General features: G+C 46.3%; 2 protein-coding genes and 1 pseudogene across 4 annotated transcripts in view; 1 reads left to right on the top strand and 2 right to left on the bottom strand.

Moving 5' to 3' along the window:
- Nucleotides 1-15,975, bottom strand: part of PSMA4 (proteasome 20S subunit alpha 4) — a 132,946-nt gene that overhangs the window by 22,653 nt on the left and 94,318 nt on the right. The gene's annotated exons all lie outside the window — the stretch shown is intronic.
- LOC144328821 (repressor of RNA polymerase III transcription MAF1 homolog pseudogene) lies at nucleotides 7,218-7,919 on the top strand (annotated as a pseudogene).
- The window catches only part of SH3TC1 (SH3 domain and tetratricopeptide repeats 1), a 41,825-nt gene continuing 38,273 nt past the window's right edge, over nucleotides 12,424-15,975 (bottom strand). For all 3 annotated transcript variants that reach the window (XM_077934548.1, XM_077934549.1, XM_028744060.2), the window contains exons 16-17: nucleotides 14,239-14,435; nucleotides 12,424-13,021 (exon numbers count right to left, since the gene is read on the bottom strand). In XM_077934548.1, the coding sequence (XP_077790674.1) occupies nucleotides 12,767-13,021; nucleotides 14,239-14,435 (452 nt within the window). In that variant the 3' untranslated portion in view covers nucleotides 12,424-12,766. The remainder of the gene's footprint in view (nucleotides 13,022-14,238; nucleotides 14,436-15,975) is intronic.

Raw genomic sequence — 15,975 nt, 5'->3', positions numbered from 1 at the left:
AGCATTTGCAGATGATTAATGAAAGTGAATCACATATGGAAGTGGGAATGGGAATGGGAAAGATGTTTATCAGCAGCTTTCACTTCTAGAAAAGAATTATAAAACTTTATATTTATATAACTGGGTTATATAACAGAAGGAGGAACTGCTAATTCTCAGATCTAAGGAATAAAGGCTGGTCTAAAAATTTAAAAGGAAGAAAATGGTTTTTAATAGGGCAGTCTCTTAACCTGCTGTGAAAAGGTAAATACAATCAATTTATTTGTTAATATACAGATATGCTTTATTTATTACAGTTATACCTTGGTTGTTGAATTTAATCTGTCCTGGGAGTCTGTTTGACTCCTGGAACCATTCAAAAACCAAGGCGCAGCTTCTGATTGGCTGCAGGAGCTTCCAGCACTCAAGCGGAAGCTGCGTCGGATGTTTGGCTTCCCAAAAACGTTCAAAAACTGAAACACTCATTTCTGGGTTTTTGACGTTTGGGAACTGAAACAACTAAGCCATTCAACATCCAAGGTACAACTGCATATGTAATTTTTCATGTGTTTTTGTAAGCGGTCCAAGAACCTGGTTATATAAATATTTCAAATACAGTAATGAAAAGGAAAGGTCAGTAGGAAAGCATCTGCTTGCACACGGAAACTCTCAGGTTCAGCCCCTGACATCTCCAGGTGGGAGAGAATCCTGCCTAGAACCAGGGAAAGGGGCTGCCGACCAGTGCAGACAATACTGAGCTGGATGGACCAATGGTCTGACTCAGTACAAGGCAGCTTCTCGTGTTCCTATCGTGAGAACAGCTGCTTCCTTTTCTCGCAATGTCTTGCCATGTGCTTCTGTTCTGCATTTAAAAACTGCATGACACAACTGCTCAAGGGGGGCATTGTCACTTTACCTCCCGTGCTTGTGGCAAACCATTCATGTGTCTGAGCTGCAGTCCTGCCAGGCTCACTGAAGTTAGCCTGGTGGGCTGTGCTGGTTGCCCAGAGTGCAGCATGCTGAGCAAACTGCAGAAAAAGATGTGTTCCGGCTTCGGCTTGAGTTGGTCACTCTTCTGTACTCAGTGTGCAGGAAGTCTTGTACGCCCTGATCTAAGAACAAAGTAATTTATTGGGGTTATCAATCTCTTAGACAAATTACCCCACACTTTCATAAATCAATGGGACTTCCAGAAGTCTCTGGAAGCTTCTCGGAGCATGTCAATGCCTGACCTCCAGGCCTGAGGGGCAGAATTCTCCTCAGCCAGAGGACGCTTGGGGGTGAATTCGTGGCCTCCAGGCTGCAGCAGCTGAAGGCCCCATACCCATCACCCCACCCACTTGACACTTGCTCCCCGAAAGCCGCCTGAGGTGGTGCAGAAGCCCCCTGGCTGCCCTCTGAGGCTCTTTCACGTCTCCCTTGAGGTGCCCAAATGGCAGGCTTCTGAGGGGATGAGTTTGCTTCTAGATTCCGTTATCAGGGATTATTTTACACACCTTTGATGCAACTGGGTACTACTGTTGCCTTTTTCTTTTGTATTGTAGAAACAGACTTGTTTTATTGCCCCCCCCCCCAAAAGTGCTATTATTAAAACAAGATGTCTGAGTCCCTATTGGTTTTGGCTGTTTTTTGTTAAATTTCTTTTTCTTTTCTTTTTTTAAAAAACTTTTGTTTCCATACATACAAACAAAAACACACTAAATCTACATACCAAGAAAAAATAATAGACACGTTGAAGAACAACCTACTTAAACATACAAAACATTAAAATTCCCTACACCCATGTGACTTCCTCTGGGTTTTTTCCTATAGAGATTTTGAGCATCTTTTAAAATTCCTCATGAATGCAACCCCCCCAAATTTTTAACTCTTCCACAGCCCCACCATGAGTGCATCACAGTACCCTCCGCCTCCTTACATTTCCAACAAAGATTGGATTTTGACTTGTATATTTTGGCAAGCTTTGTGAAATTTATTTCCTTCACCACATGGTCCTTGGGGAGGTTCCAACAATATAAAAATGCAACCTTGAAATAAGTTAGAACAATTTACAGTCAGAAGAACAGGGCAGGTCTTAAAATAGGTAGCATCCAGTTCCTCCAGCCTATCAGGAGAGGGACGTTCACCTGCAAAGAGGGACACCTGCTCTTGAAGGCAGAGGGCCTCTTGCTCTGGCTGCCCTGCTAGCAGGGAGGGCATCAAGGAGCCATTCTGGGGGGTTGCCAGGGGTGGAAGGCAAAAGGCGTTGGTTCCACCAGTAGGCACAGAAAGCCTTGGAGCTGGGGGGCTTGTCCTGCTTCCCTTTGGAAGGAATGGGGCTTCTTGCTGAGATAGCTGCCCCCCCCTTACTGTCCTTTCACATCCAGGGAAGAAAGGATTTAAAAGGGGGTGGAGTGGGGGGCTCCGAGCAAATTGACATTTCAGCCAATGAACCAATGAAGGCCGAGGAAGAGAAAGCAGTGGAGTGCTGTCCCCAAATGCCCCCAAATCTATGAGGGAATCAGTGGAGTTGGAGAAAGCACACAGTGACCGGATCCTGAGTCTATACAGCTAAGGGAAGATGGATCCCAAACTCCTGCCCAATTCATCATCTCCCATGGACCAGGTGAGTGTGACGCTGGGAAAATGGCCTTGTGGGCCAAAGTTAAACAGACAGCATGGGAGGTTGACTTTGGCCCACAAACTGGAGGATCCCCGTTTGGTTGCCTGGGATTTGCAGCCATGTGTGTCACAATGGCCGGGTTCCAGTGTCCCTGGAGAAGCCAGAGAATTCCAAGGCAGTTGCAGACTCTCCTCTGCGGGCACCAGTGCTCCTTCCCAGGACCCCTCCCCTCCCTCCCTGAACCCCTCCCCGAATATGCCCCCTCCCCCCTCAGATCTTCCCTGAAGACATCCCCCTCCCTCCTCCCCCCCTGTGTCCCACTCAGACCTTGTCCCCCAATCCCTCCCGCAAAAGATCCTTCCCTATGTCACCTCCCCCCCAAGAGACCCTTTATTGCCCCCCTCCCAGCTCCGCCCTTGGCCCTGATATTCACCCTCCTATTCACCCCGTCCCTCCCTAAATCCGTCCTCAATCTGCCCCTCAATCCCTCCCTGAAGCGGGCTGCCTCCTTTCTCCTGGTCGTGCTTCCTGCTTGCTCCCTCCCTCCTCAGCCCAGTCTCACCCGTCCTTCTTTCAGACATTGTGAGATATTGCTATATTGCGATGGTTCGCTGGTGATAGTACGAAAAGATGGTAAGAAAAGGTAGGAAAATCTTTTTTCCAAAAAGGTTGGAAAGATCTTGTCTCTGTTATACTCAACTCAGGTCTGGTCAGTCTTACTCATTGAAACATTTTTCATATCCTAGACGGCGCATTTTCACCCCAGACTAGCTTTCATTTTCTGATTGAAGGTAGTGCTGAATAATAATATTATTAATAATAATAATGCTGCAGAGTAGAGTCCTGCAGGAAAATATCTGGGTTGCCAAAACAAGTAGCAGCAGTGCTTTGATGAGCTTTCTTGAAAATAGCAGCATTTATTTCCAAGTACATCTTTTATTTTGTGGTACTGTATAGAGATTAATAAGGAACACCTGCAGGATGGTAAGAAAAGGTTGGTAAATATTCTAAAATGGGCTTCCCAAAGAACGTTCACAAACCAGAACAGTCACTTTGGGTTTGCAGCGTTCGGAAGCCAAAACATTTAGGAACTAAGCTATTCCAAAACTAAGGTACGACTAGATTTTATTTTGAACAACTGCAATTGCAGTAATTAAGAGTCCACTCATGATTAAAATTAAAGAAAAATTAATTTTAATTTTCCTTATTCCACTTGTTAATTCAGTGCAATTCTATTACAACTGATTTTGACACCTCAGTGACTAAGCTGTAGCAATAAACATCTGATTACGAGAACGTAATCAGTCTATCTCATATATTAGTTTCACCTTTAGTCTATCTCATATATTAGTTTCCCCTTTTAAGTTGAATTACTGAAATAAATGAACTTTTCCATGATATTCTAATTAGCTCAGCAGGCTTCCTTTCCTGCACTTTACTTACAGTCCGCATCTTGTGTTCACAGTTCCCTTCTGAAGGTGGTACTGCAGTGGCAATCAGAGAGCCCAGTCATTGCGCCCACGCTTTGCTAGACTTACCCAGAGCTACAAGATGTCTCTCAAGGAAAAGCTGATTGAAAATGTTCACAAAGTATGTCCCCTACCCCCCCCTCGAAGAGACCCTTTTTGCCCCCACCCCAGCTCTGCCCTTGCCCTCTCCCTCCTACACCCCTGAACACTGGCATGAGTACGACTAATCAAAATTTCCTGGATGGTCCTCTGTTCAAAGCCCGAAGAGTCAAGTTGGTCGCTGTGGCGTTCGTACGGAGCCCCCGGTCGTCTCACGGACTATTGACCCGTAGACCACTAATCCGCTGCCACCAACCAGGTCCTCCCTGGTAAAATCACTTCAGTCTCAGTCAGCTTCTCAATTAATAAAGAAGAGTGTCTTTTATTTCAGACACAAACAAAACTTTTACAGCATTCCAAACGTTGTTGCTCTTTACTTTCTTAGTCTTATTTTCCTCTCTTTCTCTTCTACCTCCCCACACTCAAGAACCCACGGCCCTAACTGTCTCTCTATTACCAACTGCCTTTCCCAGGGGCCCTTCTACCATATTTTTCGCCCTATAGGACGCACTTTTTCCCCTCCAAAAATGAATGGGAAATGTGTGTGCGTCCTATGGGGTGAATGCAGGCTTTCGCTGAAGCCTGGAGAGCGAGGGGGGTCGGTGCGCACCGACCCCTCTTGCTCTCCAGGCTTCAGGAAGCTATCCGCAAGCTGTGGGAGAGCTGCCTGCACCCCGACGCCTGGGCGTGCTTTACATCTCAGCAATAATTCAAATGGGCTAAACCCGGTACTTTCTTGGGGTACATCCCTATAGGCATAAAGTAGTGGCTGTATCGTCAAAACAAAAAAAATTCCTTCCAGTAGCACCTTAAAGACCAACTAAGTTAGTTCTTGGTATAAGCTTTCGTGTGCATGCACACTTCTTCAGATACACAATGGTTGTATCGTGTCATCCCAATCATTGGGATTTTCTGTGGTATAGGCTTTAATCATTCTCATTAGGGTTCCATTAAATCTTTCAACTAATCCATTAGTTTCAGGGTGATAAGGTGTTGATGTTAAATGCTTAATACCACACATCTCCCATAGTCTTTTCATTAGTCTTGATGTGAAAGAAGAACCCAAGTCAGTGACTATTTCACTGGCAAAGCCCAATCTACTCATATAGTTAATTAAAGCGGTTGCCACCGTTTCTATTTCAATGTTTTGCAATGGAATGGCTTCTGGATATTTGGTTGCGTAATCCACTATGGTGAGGATGTATCTGTTTCCCCGCCTGCTGGCTCTAGGCAAGGGCCCTATCAGGTCCAGCCCTAACCGTTGAAAAGGGGTTGATATGATAGGCAAGGGGCACAATTTGGCTTTTGTTTTGTCTTGACCGGTGCCTCTTCTCTGACATATGTCACAGGCTTGACAGTATTGTTTTGTTTGTTTCCCCATGCCTGGCCAATAAAATTTTTGAGCCACTCTCCGTTTTGTATGTGTAATACCCATATGCGCTCCAAATACACTGTTGTGAGCGTGTTGCAGGATTTTGCCTCGGTATTCATGTGGGATTACTAACTGTCTTTTCACTTCTTCACCCCCCCCCCCCACATGGTGGGGCAAGGACTTCTCGATATAAAAGGTATCTGCTCAAACAAATCCGTTCTGGGCACTCAGGAGTTAATGGCCTCTCCGACTCGGCTGCCTCAAAGTACCTTTGTAACTCAGTATCTTCTTTTTGCTTTTTGGCAAAACTTGGGGTTTGACTTTTAGTCAAAGGAAATAAAAAGGTGTTTTTTCTTTCCTCACACTGATCATCCCCTTGCTGTCCTTCAGCATTGTCTGCCTCTGCTACTGTATCCACCCCCTCAGGATTAGGTGACTGTGGTCTCCCTTTTGCTCTGGTAACTATGAAAGAACTTTGCACATGTTCTAAAATGTCCCAACATGTCCCAACCAATGAGCACAGGGGCGGGAATTTCTTCCGAAAGGGCTACCTGCCACTTCCCTGCCCAGTTTTTGAACCTGACATCTATTTCCGCCACCTTTAGGATCTCTGCTTGTTTCGAAATTCCTTTTAATTTCATTAATTTCCCTGGAATTATCCCTGATTATCTCAGGGTGGACAATAGTGACTTGTGATCCCGTGTCCTTTAACCCGAGATATCTTTTTCTGTCTATCCAGATATACTCTCCAGTGTTCTTCAACAAGAGATTATCTTGTTGAATCGCATAACAGTGCAGGACTTCGGCCTCTACTACCTCAGCAGGCTCGGGCCTAGTTGGCCTGTCCGTTTCCTTGACAACCTGACTCGTTGGGCCCTGCTCCACAGGCTGGATACAATATGTCTGTTTCTGTGTGGTGCTATAACTAGATGTTTCTTTTCCAGGTTTACAATCAAAACTTTTATGACCTAATTTCCCACATCTCCAGCATGAAATGTCTTTGGGTCCTACATAAATTGTTTTATTCGCTTTTCCCTCAGTACAGTGGTGCCTCGCAAGACGAAATTAATTCGTTCCGCGAGTTTTTTTGTCTTGCAATTTTTTCATCTTGCGAAGCACGATTTCGGAAAAGTTTTGGAAAAGCTTCAAAAATCACCAAAGTCTTCAAAAACCTCAAAAAAGGCTACCACACCGCGTGCTATGAGTTGCTCCTCAAAGTCAAGTCGCAACTGTATTAACGGTGTTAAGAAAAAGGAAACAAAGTTGCAAGACGTTTCCATCTTGCGAAGCAAGCCCATAGGGAAAATTGTCTTGCGAAGCAAGACACTCCTGATCAAACAGTTTTGTATGTTGTTTTGTTTTTGTTTTCCCCCATATATATATATATATATATATATATATATATATATATACATACATACATACATACATAAACAAGTAAATTGTTGATTGTCTTTGTTCATCCTTCACTCTCAGTTTAGGAAAGAAAGAAGGAGGGGGAAAAAGAAAGAAGGGAGGCCGGAAGGGCGGCTCCGAGTCGGGCACTCGACTAGCGGCCTCATCGTGTGAAGCAAGCGGGGCCATGGCAGGGTTGGCAGGGCCCCTGAGGGCCGCCTGGTGGAGACAGGCTGAGACAACGGCGGCGCCCAGTTCAAGTTCCCCCCATTGCCTATGCTGTTCGAAAAAATGTCCAAAAATGAAGCTGTTGGAAAACTCAAGTCTGGAAGCCCTAAACTCCCAGTTGAGGGTGGAAACAAACGGGAGATGCACCCATCCTTGGCAGGATTGAGAGCTCCTCTTGCAAGATGGCCGCTGACGACAAGCCCCTCTTCAAGCCGTTCTGCCAGGAAGGGCAGCCCCACGTGCTTGAGGCCCTGTCCCCACCTCAAAGCCCAGCAGGCTCAGCAAGAGCCACAGTGGTGAGGAGGAGGGCCCCCTCAGCGACAAAGGCAGTCGCAAGACCCTCTTCTACCTGAGAGCCACCCTCAAGGAGTCCTTCCGTCAAGAGCCACGAATTCAGCCGAAGGATTTCCATGCCCTGAAGCCCCACCTGTGGGACGCTATGGAGCAGGAGATCTGCCTCTCGGAGTGTGACATTGACAGCTACAACCTAGACCTGGACTCGGACCCCTTCGGAGAAGAGGGCAGCCTGTGGTCCTTCAACTCCTCCTTCTGCAACAAGCGGTGGAAGCGGATCATCTTTTTCACCTGCCGTTCCATCCGTGGCTCCACATACCCTCACCCTGAAGCGGGAGATGAGCTGCACATGGATCTGAGCAAGGAGGAGGAGGAGGCAGCAGCAGCAGGCCCCTGTGACGAGGACGGGGCCAGCATTGAGGAGGAGAGGAGACAAGTGACTTCTGCATGTGTCTTCTGGGGCTCTTTTGCCCCCCCCTGAAGAAAGCTCCTCCAGCGTTCTCCCCCAGACTAGCGTCATCGTGTTGCTCTGCCTCTTGGCCCTGTGGATGCTGCCTGACCAGCTGGTGCCTCCAGACTCCCAAGGGTGCTGCCAGCCAGTCCCTTGGCCCACCTGCAGGCTTGGGCACCCCTGTAGCACTGGAAACTTGGTCCGGCCCCCGAGATGCACTTGCCTGTTCCAAGTGGCATCAGGGCAAATGCCCTCCATTCATCTGCATCTGCAGCAGCAGCCATGGTGGGGAGGCTGCCCCTGTCTGGGTTTGGGGCTGTGCCTCTCTTTCCTCAGGACACTGGACCCTCTCAGACTGACCCTCCCTGGAGATTTGTCTGCCAGTTTCCAGCATCTGGGGGCCCCTTTTTGCCCCAGAGTTGGCCTCTGCTGACTTCCAGATGCTACAACCTGCTAAAGACTGCACAACATGCAGAAGCTGGATTTCCTGAGGGTGGCATCTCCCCCTCCCTTGTTTTAGACCGCAAAAGACATTGGTGCCGAGTGTCCTGGACTGGCAGAAGTCAGGGTTTGGGCACCTTGGTGATTTGGCTGCTTTGCAAACAAACACACTTCTCTTTTGCCCAGCAAAAACCCACTATTGACAGCTGAATCAGAGCAAACGGCATTCCAGGGGAAACCCAAATTGCTATTTACTCTGATTGAGTGGTAAAGATCAGGTTTTCCTGGGGGAAGCGCCAGGGAAGAAAAAATGCGCTCAGAAAAGCGCAGGGCAAACGGTAAGAGCTACACTTGCAAAACATTTCTGAGCATTGCATGCAGAGCTCTCCAAAGCTCTCTAAATGAAATATTACTGAAACAGTACAATATTATCTTGTATGAAAAATCTCAAATTATTAAACTGAGACACTGTTGCTATCTGCTCCTTTCTCTTTCAACTATTGCCCTCTAGCTGTCCCTTTCTTTCTCTTTTTCAGCTGTCCCTTTCTTTCTCTTTTTTCCCTCACTCTCATAATTTTCCTTCATTCGTCTTCTTCATTTTCGGTAGTTGCGCCCACCTTGTGAAACACCCTCCTGTCAGATGTCAAGGAAATAAACAACTATCTGACTTTTAGACGACATCTGAAGGGAGCTTTTTAATGTTTGATGTTGCCCAGAGTGGCTGGGAGAACCCAGTCAGATGAGCGATATATTAATAATAATAGAAGAGGAAGAAATGGAGGCAGTGAGAGATTTTACTTTCTTGGGCTCCATGATCACTGCAGATGGTGACAACAGTCACGAAATTAAAAGACGCCTGCTTCTTGGGAGAAAAGCAATGACAAACCTAGACAGCATCTTAAAAAGCAGAGACATCACCTTGCCAACAAAGGTCCGTATAGTTAAAGCTATGGTTTTCCTGGTAGTGATGTATGGAAGTGAGAGCTGGACCATAAAGAAGGCTGATCGCCGAAGAATTGATGCTTTTGAATTCTGGTGCTGGAGGAGACTCTTGAGAGTTCCTTGGACTGCAAGAAGATCAAACCTATCCATTCTGAAGGAAATCAGCCCTGAGTGCTCACTGGAAGGACAGATCCTGAAGCTGAGGCTCCAATACTTTGGCCACCTCATGAGAAGAGAAGACTCCCTGGAAAAGACCCTGATGTTGGGAAAGATGGAGGGCACAAGGAAAAGGGGACGGCAGAGGATGAGATGGTTGGACAGTGTTCTCAAAGCTGCTAACATGAGTTTGACCAAACTGCAGGAGGCAGTGGAAGACAGAAGTGCCTGGCGTGCTCTGGTCCATGGGGTCACGAAGAGTCAGACACGACTAAACAACAACAATTAATAACAATTTAACAGCATTACGTTATTGCTCTTGTCCACTCCATCCACTGGAGCCTGTCTTCACATGCAGGGGAAGTCCATAACTAACCAAGAATTTGAGACGCATCAGCTACCCTCTCTTGGTTTAGCCAGCTAGTTGAAGCTGTTCCCAGGGTGTGGCTGCTGTCACATGATGACAGCCTCTAGGAGCCAAAGGGTTAGGGCTAGGGGTAGGGTTTGTGTCAGGGTTAGGGCCGAAGGTGGACAAACTACCTGAAAAAGAACCACTTGTTGCCCCACTAGAGGTCCTACCCCTCCCCTAATGCCCTGTGAAGGATGGTCTCTTTCATTTTGTTGACAAACAAATATTTGGGGTGCTTTCTGGGCAGGTCAGAGTCCTGTGTGTGCTTCTTGTGTCTTTTTAAAACATTTTATTTTCGGTTTTTAAACAATGTTTTTATACATTTAAATAATTTTCAATTTTTACAAATCTGAGATTAAATCTCCCGTCTTCCCTTAACCTTCCCTTGGTTTCCAATTTTTCTATTCATTCTATTGCATCTAATTACATTTTTCTAATTCATTTTATATCCTTTTTAAACTGTGTTAAACCACAGAGCCTAGGACTTGCCGATCACAAGGTCGGCGGTTCGAATCCCCACAACGGGGTGAGCTCCCGTTGCTCGGTCCCTGCTCCTGCCAACCTAGCAGTTCGAAAGCACATCAAAGTGAAAGTAGATAAATAGGTACCACTCTGGCGGGAAGGTAAACAGCGTTTCCGTGTGCTGCTCTAGTTCGCTAGAAGCGGCTTAGTCATGCTGGCCACATGACCCGGAAGCTGTACGCCAGCTCCCTTGGCCAATGAAGCGAGATGAGCGCCGCAACCCCAGAGTCGGTCACGACTGGACCTAATGGTCAGGGGTCCCTTTACCTTTAAACTTAAATCATGTTACATTATAAGTGTTATAATCCCACTAGCATTTTTAGATATCTACAGTGGCCTTTAAGATACTCTATAATTTTTCCCACTCTTGTGAGTGCTTCTTTGTCATCTATCATGTAGAGTGTGCAGCTTGATTGTCTTCCTTGTGCAATTTAATCTGCCCAAATCTTTGTGCCACAGCTCTCCTCTACTACTGCCAACAGAATCTTGTTCTGTGTACTCAGGCTTCCTAGCCACATGGAACCTTGTTCTTGCACTGGCACCTACGATAGGTTATTTTGTGTTCCTACTCCTGCAAACACACACACACACACACACACACACACACACACTCTATTGCCCTGATTTTTCTTTCTTCTTTATGACACACAGCTGCATTTCGTGGAAGATAGACTGGTTATTTGAAGCGGCTCAGCGTATTTAACACATTTAATGTTATGCGTAAACTTTCTTTTTGCTCTTGCATTCAGCAGCCTGTCTTAAAGACACAGAGCGCCCTCTCGCGGGCAGAGAAGTTATAAACCTTTTTAGCTAAATGTGTACAACTCTGTGTACGTACTTGGGCTGGCTTGGGGAGAGCGGGGCTCTGCGTTGCACACTGCAGCTGCCTCCCAACTGGTATTCTTTGGTAAGTGAAGTTTTGCCGCAGGCTGGAAAATGTAGGTTGTGCATTTAAAGTAGATTTGGTGCTGCTGTGCAACAAAGCCACTTCCGGGCCTGCCCAGGAGGTGGGGTTGCGGGCTTCACGCCCACCCCACATGAGCGGGGGCTGGTCCCAGCCCCCGCGAGAGCAGGGGAATCCCGGTTGAGTCTGCCCCCCCAGCCAGCCAATCAGCTGGCTGGCTGGGGGGTGTGGGCTGCCCTATTTAGGGCCGGCACAGAGGGGGCTTGCCCTCTTTTCGCCGGCTCATCCCCACGTTTTCCCACCCTCCCTCCCTTTAGCTGGGCTTAGGTAGGTCATTGACTTTGCTATGGACTTCGGTCTGTCGCCGCAAGGGGCATGGTAGGAATTTTTCCCAATTGGCGATTTCTGGCCTTTTGGTTTTTCGCCTACCTCGTAGCAACTCGTCACAACTTCTCTGCATTGGCGGTAGGCATTGGTAAGAAGGGGTTAAGAGGATGTGTGGGGGGGGAGGAACGCCATCACCTCCCCCCAGCGACCGAAGGGTGGTCCGTTAAAGGACTCCGGGGGGTGTGGCCCTGTCCGAAGCCTATGGAGGTGAGGGCCAAAGGCACGCCCCAGAGCGGTGACCCGGGGGAGCTCCTAGTCGACGTGCCTCGGCGGGAGACTCCCCCGATATAAGGTTAACCCTTCCCCGTGTCTCCAGCAAATGGGCTGGAGCCGGATAGTCGTTAGGACCAATGCCTAAGCCAATGCCTCTCATTCCTGAATTCAATAAAGTTGTGGCCTAATTCGCCCAATTAACCTTAAATTATGGTGTCTCGTGTCTTTATTTATCCTGGGGGGGCGGGAACTCGCCACGCAAACCTACTTCCAGTAAACAAACAAACAAACAAACAAACAAACGGTGGTGGCACCTCCTCTCTGGGCAGTGGAGAGAGCCACTGCACCAGCTCAAAATTTGCCTTGCTCCTTCGCTTACTCCTTCATTATTCTGTCATTTTACATTTGTCTCATGTCAACTTGTCTTCCGCTCACTCAGACACTAGCTCAGGTATAGGTGAGAATGGGATATATTACAACTTTTTATTCCTGAGCCCCATTTGGAAACAAATATTTCACAATCACATCCCAGAACATTCATAGTAATTAATTACAGATGGAGTCAGCCAGTATATTTATTATTTCAGTTAATCGTATTTTAAGATTCCTCTGTTTCCAACAGTGAGTATGTGAACAATTCGGTCGAAAATCTGCTTGTAAGCTGGATTGTTGCCAAAGCTCTCCAGTAACCTTTTGCTCTCGTTTCACTGGAGCCCATACAGCTGCACATTTGGGGACAGAAGACACATTTGCAAACACATTTCTGTATGCAAGAGCAGGAGCTAAAGTACCGGCATTCAGGTCAGGAGCCCTATGCACCGTGTACCATTTCACAAGGAATGCTACAATTTGCTAAGAGAGAATCAAAATCTCCTCAGCACAAAGTCCCCTCATGCCACGTCCTCACTTGGCATTTTTCAACGGTTCCCTTGATGCCCTCAGACGTTGATCGGGGGCTAGATTTATTCTGCGAATATTAAGCTCTGTGGCAAAGGCTCTTGCCTTTTGGTAGAAGTAGAGAGACTTCTCTCGGTCCACCAGGAAGTTGTGGTAAATTATCGCAAGTCTTGTGTAAATCTTCAGTTGAGCCTTTTTGTTGCCCAAGTCCATGGCAGCTGCAAGGGCCAAGTTATAGTATCCAGCAGCATCAAAAGGGTCCTGAAACAGTGCGGCAAGATATGAGCCACGGTGGAATTTCATACCGACAACAATTTACAAATATTCTAAATAATACCTAAGAATAACCATCACACCTTGCAGGCAGCAAAATTGCTACTTGTTGTGAAGTCTGACAATTATTTTTGCCATTTATAACTCTAGTCACTCCAGTTCATAGAGGGTGAACTGTTGTGCCTATTTTTGTTTTGCTTTATGGCCTCATCATCCAAGTAGCAGCCTGTACTTTATCTCACTAAATTTGGATTTTCTCCAATAAAGGAAGCAATATAGTATTTTTCTAAAGGTTCTCCAGAACAGGTAAACAAATACCCAGGCTCATGCCCACAATGGACCTCAGAATCAAAATAGATTTTGGAGCCATAAAAATGACTACATTCATGTGGTCACAAAGGCACATGAACGTGCACACAGAAACTGCAACCCATGCACACACTGATGCCCTAGTGGACACAAAGACTTTCAGTCACTTTAAACTTCATGCCTCTCCCTGTTATATTTCCTGCTGTATTTAGTGACAGGGCGGTATCTGACTAAGTCATACTTGGTGTTGAATCTGATCTGCTCCATAAAATTATGGAACAGCGCAGAAACTCAACATTATGAAAACATTGTCTTTTATCTTAGGCAAAACCCAGCAATATGACTAAAACCAAGGCCACCCCACTCTCCTCTCTCCTCCCCTTATTCATCATCTTTGAGAGCAAGACAGCACCCCAATCCTCAACAACCACAAATAAGTGGCTACAAGCAAAATCCCCAAACTGCTTGTTTCCCTTTTTAAAATGTGTTTCTACAAATTTGAACTTGGGGCAGAACATCATTGGACTGAAAGGTACAACTTGCCCACTTTGTTCCAGAAGCTTCCTTATGGGACTCAATCAATATGCCCAAGTTCTTGAAAAAAAGTGTCAAATGTTTGGAAGACAGAAACAGAAGCCAGCGGTGGGAGCGTATACTAACCTTTCACCCACCAATCATCTGAACAGGGAATTAAATAGTCCAATTCATTTCACACCAGCAAGCAAACTGACAAACCATTCCTATGGCAGCACCTCGCAAGACATTTTTGACTTGGAATACTGGAATCCAACCCACCTAGTCATGGCAAGGCTGTATAATCTCGGTCCCGTTACTTAATCCAGAGCATGCAAAAATATTTTCCATATTCATATATCAATTCCATCCAAGTGTCTCACCTTTAAGTCATAGAATGTAATGTCTCCAAGAACAAGGTACACTTTTACATAGTATAGGGCTTCCTCATCAAACTCAAGAGGTGAGGAGCAGAGAGACAAGGCTTTTAAGAAGAAGTGCTCAGTGAGTTCAACTTGCCCTAGATGATGGTAGATAACAGCCAGCCGGTGAAAGGCTATCCTTTCATTTAACAGATTCCCTAATGAGGTAAGCAAAAGAATCAGTACAGTGTGGAAATCAAAAGATGAGTTAAAACAAACAAGCACAGCACTGTATGCATCTATGAATGACTTGGGTCAGATTCACACATACATGCTCCACATGTGCATGTGTGAAGGGGCCATTACAGGCAGAACTTAAATATCGTATTAACACACAAGTTTTTCAGTGGACTGGCATTCAAACATCCAGGGTCAAACTGTGGCCTGTTGATCCCTTCTCTGTCATCTTCATAAAAGAGTGTTTTGAGTCTTAGATGAGAAGAGGCTGGTATTTTCCTGCTAACCATTTTCAGCTTTCCCCAGCCACCAATACATACATCTGTTTCCCCTTGCAGGGTTCAAAGTCTGCATTTGTGAAGTAAACCTGCACCATCTGTGCACAGATGTAATCCCAAGATGGAAAATGCTACTGGGAATCAAAAGAGGTCATTCTCGCTCCCTGGGCTAATTCCACTTGCTACATGAAGCCCCTTTGAAATGAGGCAAGCAATATCTTTCTCCTTTATAAATACAATAACAGCCTGAGACGGCCCCAAAACAAGGATTGGGAACCTGAAGTTTGGGGGCCAAATGATGCCTCCCAACTCTCCCCAGGCCAGACCCCTCACTGGCCCTGCCTATGGGCGTTCCCATTCCTGTCTGCAACGTGTCCTTGGATTCTGTTAATGTCTCTTGCTTGGCTAGATGGAGACATGCGTGTGTGTATAGACAGCTCTGAATGTGCAGCCAGCTCCATTCCAGCCATTAAAAGGGCAAGAGTCATATCCATAGGAACCAACAGGGCCGGGGTCCCTTGGGCCCCTCCAATAATTTTATTCTGGGGGAACAGGCCCCTCAATATTCTCTCCCCCACCCACTTTCCTGCTCCCTTGCTCCTTGCACGGAGCAGCCCAGCTGAGGTGCATATTCTGTTATAGGGTAGTCCACAAACATTGTAGCTAAAGATTAATATCCAACTATGCAAAACTGGGTAAACACTAAATTTAAAGCACGAGGTCACTTGAGGATTGCTCAGTTTTCCTTGTAGACCTCAAGTTCTTTAACCCTGTTGTAGCAAGAGGAGGAACATCTGTTCTAGTGTAAAGGAATACAGATAGCACACAGATTGTGTTCACATCATGGGACATAGAAACCTTTCAGAGAAATATAAGGGCTGGTTTACACATGCAGTCACAAAGGGATGAATATGCAACCTCGTTTATTGATTTGCATGTTTTGAATTTAATATATTCCAACTTTCATATGCTGAGTCCCATAGACTGCAAGAAGATCAAACCTCTCCATCCTTAAGGAAATCAACCCTGAGTGCTCACTGGAAGGACAGATCCTGAAGCTGAGGCTCCAGGACTCTGGCCACCTCATGAGAAGAGAAAACTCCCTGGAAAAGACCCTGATGTTGGGAAAGATGGAGTGTTGGGAAAGATGGACAGTGTTCTCGAAGCTGCTAACATGAGTTTGACCAAACTGCAGGAGGCAGTGGAAGACAGGAGTGACTGGCGTGCTCTGGTCCATGGGGTC

This window comes from Podarcis muralis, chromosome 9 (genome assembly GCF_964188315.1).
Source record: "Podarcis muralis chromosome 9, rPodMur119.hap1.1, whole genome shotgun sequence".
NCBI lineage: Eukaryota > Metazoa > Chordata > Lepidosauria > Squamata > Lacertidae > Podarcis > Podarcis muralis.
The sequence above is the reverse complement of the archived record's forward strand: the minus strand, read 5'-3'. Positions and strand labels throughout refer to the sequence as shown.